Below are 10,364 nucleotides of genomic sequence, written 5' to 3'. Positions count from 1 at the left end.
ACTAATGAAGCATACTATATTGAATAATAGTTTTTGTGAGGAATTTGATCTTTGATCTCTGACTTAGGCTATATTAAACGACGTTAAGCTTTTTCTTTATAGCGGTTTTATATGAACTGCTATAGAAAATATAAAACTGCTATAAAAAGCTGACCTGCACATCATTATAGGTCGGTGCGTTTTCGTTACATGCGGTTCAGTCATCTGTAGATACTAATTTATTGGTTTATTTATTATCTTATTTAATCTATTTATTGAAATCTTGACTATTTATTGATCTGCTTTCTGTGATAATAAAACATTATAGTTTGTTACCCCTACTTACATGGTGAGTTATACTTACCTGTATTGTTAAGTCCTCTAACATAGGTGTTTTTACAGCATCTGTCTGGCCACAGAAAAGGGAAGGCTTAAAATTAAGGCTTAGCTTATAACTATTATTAATACTAGAGGTGTGTAATAATTTATAAAGTTGTCGAGAGACATATTACCAGAACCTGATGCTACACCCTAACAGAACTTGGGCGTGGTAAATCCTAAGAGGGTAGGGGGCACTACATAAGCTTTTCTGATCCAGGCGTCTATGATGGCGTATGCTCCCATGGGATCAGCATGGAGGTATGGCGTGGAGTCCGTGCCAAAATCAAGTGTCTGAACGACTGACCGACCGATCGATCGAACGTCAAACCGAATGTCTATCCGAACATCTTGTACTTTGAGCGTCTAACTGAGCGGGTGACCCACATGACGACCTGACGTGACGTCAGCGTCTTGAAATTAACTGGTTTTTAACCATGTAAGGAGCCAAGCTGATGTGTAAAGTCTATAAATGGACATTACAGGCACTAAATACAGATATTTTATAACTAAATACTAAATCCTGGACATTACAGGCAATACACACCTAAAACAACACTAACATAGGCCTATTTTTTTCCTGACTGTCCATACAGACTATCCATATTCATAATTTGACCTATATTATCATTCTAACTTTTTATTAATTTTACTGTCTGCTGTACAATGTTCACAGTCTATGGAAGACACTCTAAATTAATAAATTTAAAGTTAATTATTGTAAATTCCTACTATATACCATCAGACCAGTCTCTTTATCCTTTTTTCCCAGGAAATCAACAGAATATCCAGGTGATATCGTGTGAAGCCTCAGGAATGCCTTTAAAATGTTTTTGAATGTTTAACATTACAATTCCTTTAGTGGACAGTTGCTCTTACTCTCATATGGTCTTTGGGGTCTATTTCCTTCATCTCTGTTGAATGAGATTTTGTGACAAAATTATCTGTAAAATTATCTATCTACACACACAAATAAAAACTGGGATTGATTTGGTTGATTTAAAGGTAGGCCTATTATATCAGGCTCACACACACATGCAAAATGTTTTATGCTGATGTACTTTATTACACAAATAATGAACTTTATACAAAATAATGAACAAAATAAAAGATTTTAAAATCACAAAAAAAAAAAAAAACATGAACCGAACCGATTTGTTTTAAGCCATTTCGCTAATATCATCTATCTATAAACTATAAATACATAAGTAACACGTGAATATTAATTTGAAACATAAACTACCAAGAACAGTGTTTTTACTTTATTCTTTTTTTTTTTACATATTTTCTCGATTGACCTCCATCGATGCATGATCACCAAATGAAGGGGAGTTCGCTGACTAACTCCTCAATGCTCTTGTCGAGGAGATCGAGGGGTGCTGTGAATTCAGCAAAGTCCTCTGTCAGGATTGCCAGTTCCCCATTGGCTTTGGAGAGGACAACGACCTTTATCTCCTCCACCACTAGACTTGCTCCATGACCCGAGTTACAAAAAAGGTAAATAAAAGCACATTAAGAGTAAGTGATAATGAACATTTTCCTTTATTGGTAACACTTTATAATAACTGCACACTATGAAGCATTAGTTAAGCATTAGTAAATAGTCAATTCATCATTTATAAAGCATTAATATACATTAGTAAGCAGTTTATAAATACAGCTATAAATGCTTTATTCTTGATTTATAAGCATATCTATAATGTGTTTAATAATTCTATTTTCATACTTTATTAATGATCAATTTATCATTTGTAAATTAAGTATTACATTATTTACAAAGCAGTTATTTAGGAGTTGTCAGTGCTTCATAAGATCATTTAGGAAGTGTAAGTAAATGATTAATAAACTATTTAAATGTACACTTATACATCTTATTATTTAGACATTTAGTAATAGTTAGTCAGTGTGTTAATAAATGCTTTATTAGCACATATTCCTACTGTAATTCATGATTAATTCAGGTAGTTATAAAACATTTAGAAGTGGTCAATTAACTATTTTTGTGAGCTCATCTAAAGTGAGGACTATTTATGCTTTGTAAAGCATTCATAAATGAGATTTAAAGGCTCAGTTATATTCTAAACAGAAAAAGGAAACAAACAACACAGAGTGATACAGAACATAGAAATATTTATTTCAAGATGCAAAAATTGTACAACTGTACACTTCATATAAAATGAAAAATAAACCTCTGCAATATCACAAAAAAAAAAAAAAAAAAAAAAAAAATCCCTGTACACCTCCAGTAAACATAAGCCTCTGCAATATGGTATAAAAAATTATTTTAAGTGCTACAGGAGTGATAATGCAACATAAAATAAAAAAATAAAAAATACAACATATAAAATACAACAAATACATTTTTTATTAATAAATAAAATATTTTACAGTGTAAAAACTACCTCAGTATTAACATTACAGAGCGTTTCAAACATTACAGAACAGCAGTGCAGATTGTGGACGTGTTTCAGTCCATTGTACAACTTTAGTTTTATTTAGAGTGAAAACTTGAAAACTTGATCCTAAACCTTGATCCTAGACCAGTTCACTTTCCTTTTAGTGGCAGCAGCTTACCGGAAGCCTTAAGGGCTTTGATAGCATCTTCTATAGCTGGATCCTCATGAATCACAGCAGCACATTGTGTGGCAAAAATACTGAGCTTAACCTCACTGCTGTGGGATTTAAGGAGTTCCTTAAATTTGCAGGGTGCAGCGATGTACAATTCGGCAATCGGTGCATTGACTACGATGGTGTTCCGGTCCACCCCAACCTGCTTGAATGCAGCAGACATGGTCCCTCCTTTGCTGAAGCGTCGAAGAACTTTTTCATATCGGGCCACTACCTGCTGTGGTGTTTGAGCTGTAATTCAGAGAAAATGGAATTAGTCTTAGTATTTGGTTTTATTATTCTCGCACACCTTTGACACACACACACACACACACACACACACACCGTACATTGTTTCTATCTATAGTATGACACATTCCACAAACTTCAGTATAGAGAGATAGCAGACCAGTTACACCCAGATAATCAGACCAGTCCAATGTTAAATGATTAAATTAAGCCATTGAATAAGTCATATATGTACTTCAGTTATTTATTATACAGTTGTGTGCAATTATTTTTTTTTTTTTTGTATTTGATATAATCTGATTTGTTGGTTTGTTTACATAGTACTTTAGCTAATCAAAGGTAGTACCTGCTGTAGTTTGGTGTAAATTAAAAAGTGTAATAATTGGTAGCTTATGAAATTATGATTTAATAAATTTAATAAATTCATCTTATTTATGCTGCCTTCAAGTGCTAGCAGAAATTTGACAATTCCCACTTCTGAAGTCGTGATTACGAGCTCATTGCATTCAACTTTCGGAATGGTTGGGTGTTCATGTGCACTTTTTACCTAGAAAACTCATATTTACAATAGTTCCAAGAGCATGTGAAGGCAGCATAAGTCACCCTGTCATTTTGTTTTGAATCTTTTACATGGATTTAACTAAAAACTAAATAAGTATCGAAGCTGATGTAATCCCCAATGCAATTCTTTATGGGACACACACACACAATGTGACATCATGCAGGAAGAACCAGCCAAGTGAGAAACAAGTGGAAAGGGTGAAAATAGCATTCTAACCTCTCTGACGTGTCTTTGTTTCCATTTTCTTTGACTTCTTCCCATACTTTTTCCCTTTCCCCTTTCTTTTCACCCTCCTCTTCTTCCTGCCCCCTCTGATGAGGATATAGAGGAGTCAGACATAGAATCAGAGGAAGATTCTGAGCTGTCACGACAGGAATCTGAAGACAGGGGAATCGTCTGCTTAGAAACGGTGTCCTCTCTTTTAAGAGCTGTTAAAATGGATACAAATACATACATAAGGCTCACAGCTTGCATCACATGGTACATAGGAACACAAAGCTTAACTCACATAATAAGACTCAATTGTACTATTATTGAATACATGTTGTGTGTTGTGAGCCTTACCTGATGCCAGCTGCTCTTTAAGATAGTCTCTCTCCTTGGTCAGCTCATCAATCTTGTCTTTTTGCCACTCTATTTTCAGCTTACACATCTCCAGCTCATGAGATTTTCTTTTGTCTGCCAGATGTGCAGTGGGGACCGTGGGCACACCTAATTAAAAGTAAACATACATTATTGAATGAACTGTAAATGTTCTATTTACTTTCTTGTTGTCTAACAAACTCTCATCCCATCCTGCCCGCCCCTGTACATTACACAAAGAGAGTCAAAAATGTCATTATAAAAGTCATCTATTGACAGCCAGGCTTCCTGCCCAGCGTTCGTCGCAACGCTCCCGCCCCCCTGCGTGTCGCTGGTATTAGGACTTCTAACTAGCAATTAGCTTGTTAGCCATAATTAATAATGTGTGCCAGTAAAGAGAGTAACATACTTACCACTAGTGCCACCGACGGAAGTCAAATCCAACGCATCCATCTCCACGCTAGCATTCCTTTTGGCCCGGGTCCGCACGCCTTTTCTACTTTTGTCGGAGTTCTCCATGTCATAAACAAACTGCTGCTGCACAATTCCTTTGTCCCCTGTTGATGACGTTCGAAAGCGCGAGTTTTCCTTTGTCCCACATTGATTACGTATGAAAGCGGGAGCGCGATTTCTCCCACCTATTTGATCAAGCGGCACTCCCCCAGTTTCTGTGAAGCAATACTATTAAACCGATTCATCGACTGGCCGCTAACAGGCTCAAAAGAAAATCTCATTGCAATGTTAAAACAGCCAAGTTTACAGCAGAAACAAACATGTTTAACTCTGGTTCAATTGTGTTTTGGTCTATACTGCTAATTTTTTCCTTTCAAAACTCTGATGGGGGGTGAATTTTTTTAATAAAAATAAAAATGAGCGTGGTCAGATGACAGGTATTGGCGCTGCTGTCTGTGAGCCGGCTAAAGCCGCTGAAGCTTATTAATGGCTTGCTGCATACTTCAGCAGATGTCAGTCTTGGCTAAAAAAGTTTTGTTCTAGATTTACAAAGAAAACCAGGAGGATATACTGAAGATGCTTGGATTAACTAAAACTGTGCACTATTTTGAAAAATTATACTTTGGACAGTGCTCATTTGTTTGAAAACATTATACAGATATCTGACCTAACTATAGCTAAAAACGCTGCTCAATTGCATCCTTTCTTGAAGAACGATCATGGAGAGCAAATCATTCCTTAGATATGTAATGCAAACGATGGATAATATATAAAGATTTCATGGATTTAACACTTTCATGAACAAAAAGTAGTTTTTTTTATGTTTTGAAATGGACATTTTACCCAAGTGCAACGGATTGGATTCATCTCGCGATCTCTTTTTCATTAAAGAAAAGTCCCAGTTGATTTTTTGTGTTATTTGCGCCTACTGGTGTTGGAGCATCTATAACGTTATCTTAAAAAACACCGGATTGACAGTAAAACTTTAGTACTTTCTATGGTACTGTTATCTTTATTAATATTTTAGATAGTATCTAAGATAGATATGCAGGCGGGCGTGGTTTCACACAAGTCATGGGCTCCACACATCCCGCCTCTTTGCCCATTTTCAGTTATCCGTGAGTGACGTGCGGTCACGTGCAGCTAAGATGGCCGCGGCCTCATTTACGTGTCAAAACTGCTGTTCAGAACTATGGGTGACGTACGGACACTACGTATATTTTTTTACAGTCTATATTTGATACAAACTAGCTGTCATCTATCACTACTATCGAAAGCAATTGTAAAAAAATAAAAAAAAATAAAAAATAAAAATAGCAGATAAGCCGGCTAAAGAAGCTTATATGAGCCCAGCTCTACAAAGAAAACCCTATGTAGGCTAGAAAAGGAAACTATAAAATAAATGCAGAATTTGCATTGGGACATGAAAATGAAGAAAAGGACTGAAATAATTTGCATCGCACTGAAACAATCAAGATTTTATGTGTGTGTGTGTGTGTATATATATATATATATATATATATATATATATATATATATATATATATTTGCATATTGAACATAATCAAGATTTTTTTTTTTTTTTTTTTACAATAGGATTTGTCGACAAGCAGGAGCACATGAGGGAAGGGCAAAACAAATTTCTGTCAGGCACAAATCAATATTCAGTGGATCAAAGGTCTCCTTCAGTAGGTGGATGCAATTCCTGTACAGGTAGGAATACAACAGTTGTAATATAAATATGTATATAATTAACTCACTTTTGTCACTGTTCTCTTTGTAATTTGCATAAAATAATGCATACAGTGTAAATTATTTAAAGGCATTCATAAACATTACATGTTCTTTTTGGCTTTAAAGGTTTTCTCAGGGTCTGCGGTTACGGCAGATAGACATGATGGACGACAGCATTGCAGGCAGTTCAGCAACACTTAGTAAAATGGCAAAGAAAATAAGGGAAGTCTGTGTCACAGCAGTTGAAAGGATGAGAAGGTGTACAGGTCAGCAGATTGGTGGAAGAAGGGAGTTTGTTGTGATCGACGAAAGCCATTTTCGGCACAAAAGAAAGGTATGTTATAGCAATAGCAACTTTAAATAAATTTAAAATATACAGTGATATGCGAAAGTTTGGGAACCCCTCGCAGAATCTGTGAAAATGTGAATAATTTTAACAAAATAAGAGAGATCATACAAAATGCATGTTATTTTTTATTTAGTACTGTCCTGATTAAGATATTTTACAAAAAATATGTTTACATATAATCCACAAGACAAAAAAGTAGCTGAATTTATTAAAATGACCCCATTCATAAGTATGTGAACCACTGATTCTCAATACTGTGTGTGGTTACCTGATGATCCACGACTGTTTTTATGTTTTGTGATGGTTGTTCATGAGTCTCTTGTTTGTCCTGAGTAGTTAAACTGAGCTCTGTTCTTCAGGAAAATCCTCCAGCTCCTGCAGATTCATCAGTTTTCAAGCATCTTCTGCATATTTGAACCCTTTCCAGCAGTGACTGAATGATTTTGAGATTCATCTTTTCACACTGAGGACAACTGAGGGACTCAAACTCAACTATTAAAAAAGGTTCAAACATTCACTGATGCTCCAGAAGGAAACACGATGCATTAAGAGTCGGGGAGTGAAAACTTTTGAACAGGATGAAGATGTCACAATTTTTCTTATTTTGTTTAAATATCATTGTTTTCATTTAGTTCTGCCCTTCGGAAGCAACATAATATTTGCATGTTTCCCGGAAGACAAATTAAGTACAATTTACCTTGATCTTTAAATTCTAAAAGTTTTCACCCCCCGACTCTTAATGCATCGTGTTTCCTTCTGGAGCATCAGTGAATGTTTGAATCTTTTTTAATAGTTGTGTTTGAGTCCCTCAGTCGTCCTCAGTGTGAAAAGATGAATCTCAAAATCATACAGTCACTGCTGGAAAGGGTTCAAATATGCAAAAAATGCTTGAAAACTGAAGAATCTGCAGGACCTGGAGGATTTTTCTGAAGAACAGAGCTCAGTTTAACTGCTCAGGACAAACAAGAGACTCATGAACAACCATCACAAAACAAAAAAACAGTCATAGATCATCCAGGTAACAACACACTGTATTGAGAATCAAGGGTTCCCAAACTTTTGTACTGAGATATTTTAATAAATTCAGCTACTTTTTTGTCTTGTGGATTATATGTAAACATCTTTTATGCAAAATATCTTACTCAGGACAGTACTAAATAAAAAATAACATGCATTTTGTATGATCTCTCTTATTTTATTAAAATTATTCACATTTTCACAGATTCTGCGAGGGGTTCCCAAACTTTCGCATACCACTGTAGGTTCCAAAGTTATTGTCATTATAATATATCTGTCTACCTCTGTGTTTGTTGTCTCCATTAGTATGGTAGAGGAAGAATGGCTGGTGGGTGGAAAAGAAAGAAGTGGGTCTTTGGAATGTTAGGTGTGAGGCATCAGCAAAAAAAATCCAGAAAACCTATTCTACGTCTTATGGAAAAAAGATCTCGAAACCATCTAGTCCCTTTGATTGCACATCATGTGAGGCCTGGGTCATCAATTATCAGTGACGAGTGGCGTGCCTATCACATACTCCCTGCACTAGGGTACAACCATCACACTGTCAACCACAGCAGGTGGTATGTAGATCCCCACACTGGTGCCCATACCCAACATATTGAAAGGGCCTGGAGATCTTACAAGGAGCAGATCTGGAGGCTTAGGGGAAATCGGACTGAGAGTTTGCTTTCTGACCACCTTGCAGTGATAGAGTGGAATGAATGGCTGGCAAAGAAACACTATGATGGTGCTTTTGGCAGACTTATTCATGACATTTCAAGAATGTACAAGTAATATTACTTAGTCACTGTAACAAGCATAAGAGCCCTTTATATAAGAATTTATATAAAACATAATTTTCAAATAGTGTTTGATCATTTGTTGAGTATATTTGTTTTTCTATCTCTGTCATTTTGTTGCTTATTTTTTTATTTATATTAACTTTCTTGCTTATTTTGTTCTTTTTTTGTTCATTTTTTTTCTTTTTATGATATTGCAGAGGTTTATTTTTCATTTTATATGAAGTGTACAGTTGTACAATTTTTGCATCTTGAAATAAATATTTCTATGTTCTGTATCACTCTGTGTTGTTTGTTTCCTTTTTCTGTTTAGAATATAACTGAGCCTTTAAATCTCCTTTATGAATGCTTTACAAAGCATAAATAGTCCTCACTTTAGATGAGCTCACAAAAATAGTTAATTGACCACTTCTAAATGTTTTATAACTACCTGAATTAATCATGAATTACAGTAGGAATATGTGCTAATAAAGCATTTATTAACACACTGACTAACTATTACTAAATGTCTAAATAATAAGATGTATAAGTGTACATTTAAATAGTTTATTAATCATTTACTTACACTTCCTAAATGATCTTATGAAGCACTGACAACTCCTAAATAACTGCTTTGTAAATAATGTAATACTTAATTTACAAATGATAAATTGATCATTAATAAAGTATGAAAATACAATTATTAAACACATTATAGATATGCTTATAAATCAAGAATAAAGCATTTATAGCTGTATTTATAAACTGCTTACTAATGTATATTAATGCTTTATAAATGATGAATTGACTATTTACTAATGCTTAACTAATGCTTCATAGTGTGCAGTTATTATAAAGTGTTACCTGATATTCTATTATATTCTTTAAAATATAATGTATTTCTGTGATGCAAAGTGTCTGAACAATTATGTTAACTCTATGGCATTTCATATAGGCTTTTAGCTTAAAAGCATGCACATTTGGAGAAATATTGATGGATTCTCATATGTTTGTCAATTTTCTATACAGAAGAGTAATATTTAGCCTATTCAGGATTTATTGTCATTACTATGAGTGCTGGATACTGTCAATTCATACTCGCAGCCGGAGGGCGCTCTGTACACCTTTAGTCCACAAATGCCTGAGCACTAAAGAAGAATAAGCAATCCAGGAACTAACCGAACTAACAGAGGACAGAGATCGCTAACTATGGCTATTCAAAACACTTTTCACTTTTCAAGGCAATAAATACACGATTGAGACGATGTATACATGTATTGACTGAATTTGCGTCTGAATAGCGCTGGCTCCGTGGGCGTGGCCGCATTAGCGGATAATGAGCTGAATCACAGACTTCTGACATGGCTCTCTTTTCATACAGATTACATAAACACAGAATGTTTGTTTTCGATTTGACTTACGCGATTTAAAACCTAAAAAAGTTACAGTTCATTTTCTGAGAACTATCAGATCGGAGTTCGTTCAGAGGGAGACGAGAGATCATGCATCATGTTAGTTTTCTTTATTTTACAAAAAGCACAACATTTTGTTTTTACTCTGAGTGTACACAAATAAAAGAAGATATTCCACAGATTAAAATGGTGTATAGCTCTTAATTGTATGTGCAACATTGACAGAGTATTTTGATTCTCTTTCACACTGGTTAGAAAAAAAACTCGGTGGTATCGCCGGCGAT

At 35.0% G+C, this 10,364-nt stretch overlaps 2 protein-coding genes across 2 annotated transcripts; one reads left to right on the top strand and one right to left on the bottom strand.

Moving 5' to 3' along the window:
• Positions 1 to 2,417: 2,417 nt before the first annotated feature.
• LOC125243699 (coiled-coil domain-containing protein 106-like) lies at positions 2,418 to 4,049 on the bottom strand. Its single transcript, XM_048153509.1, has 2 exons — positions 3,992 to 4,049; positions 2,418 to 3,216 (listed from the first exon to the last, which is right to left on the bottom strand). Exons 1-2 carry the CDS (start codon positions 4,014 to 4,016, stop codon positions 2,903 to 2,905), a joined length of 339 nt encoding a protein of 112 aa, XP_048009466.1. The 5' UTR covers positions 4,017 to 4,049; the 3' UTR covers positions 2,418 to 2,902.
• A 2,340-nt stretch (positions 4,050 to 6,389) lies between these two features.
• LOC125243516 lies at positions 6,390 to 8,833 on the top strand. Its single transcript, XM_048153244.1, has 3 exons — positions 6,390 to 6,523; positions 6,671 to 6,878; positions 8,217 to 8,833. Exons 1-3 carry the CDS (start codon positions 6,507 to 6,509, stop codon positions 8,682 to 8,684), a joined length of 693 nt encoding a protein of 230 aa, XP_048009201.1. The 5' UTR covers positions 6,390 to 6,506; the 3' UTR covers positions 8,685 to 8,833.
• The last annotated feature ends 1,531 nt before the right edge of the window (positions 8,834 to 10,364 follow it).

The sequence above is a fragment of the Megalobrama amblycephala genome, linkage group LG1 (genome assembly GCF_018812025.1).
Source record: "Megalobrama amblycephala isolate DHTTF-2021 linkage group LG1, ASM1881202v1, whole genome shotgun sequence".
In the NCBI taxonomy this organism is placed as follows: Eukaryota; Metazoa; Chordata; class Actinopteri; order Cypriniformes; family Xenocyprididae; genus Megalobrama; species Megalobrama amblycephala.
Note: the sequence above shows the minus strand (reverse complement) of the source record. Positions and strands in the feature narration are given on the sequence as shown.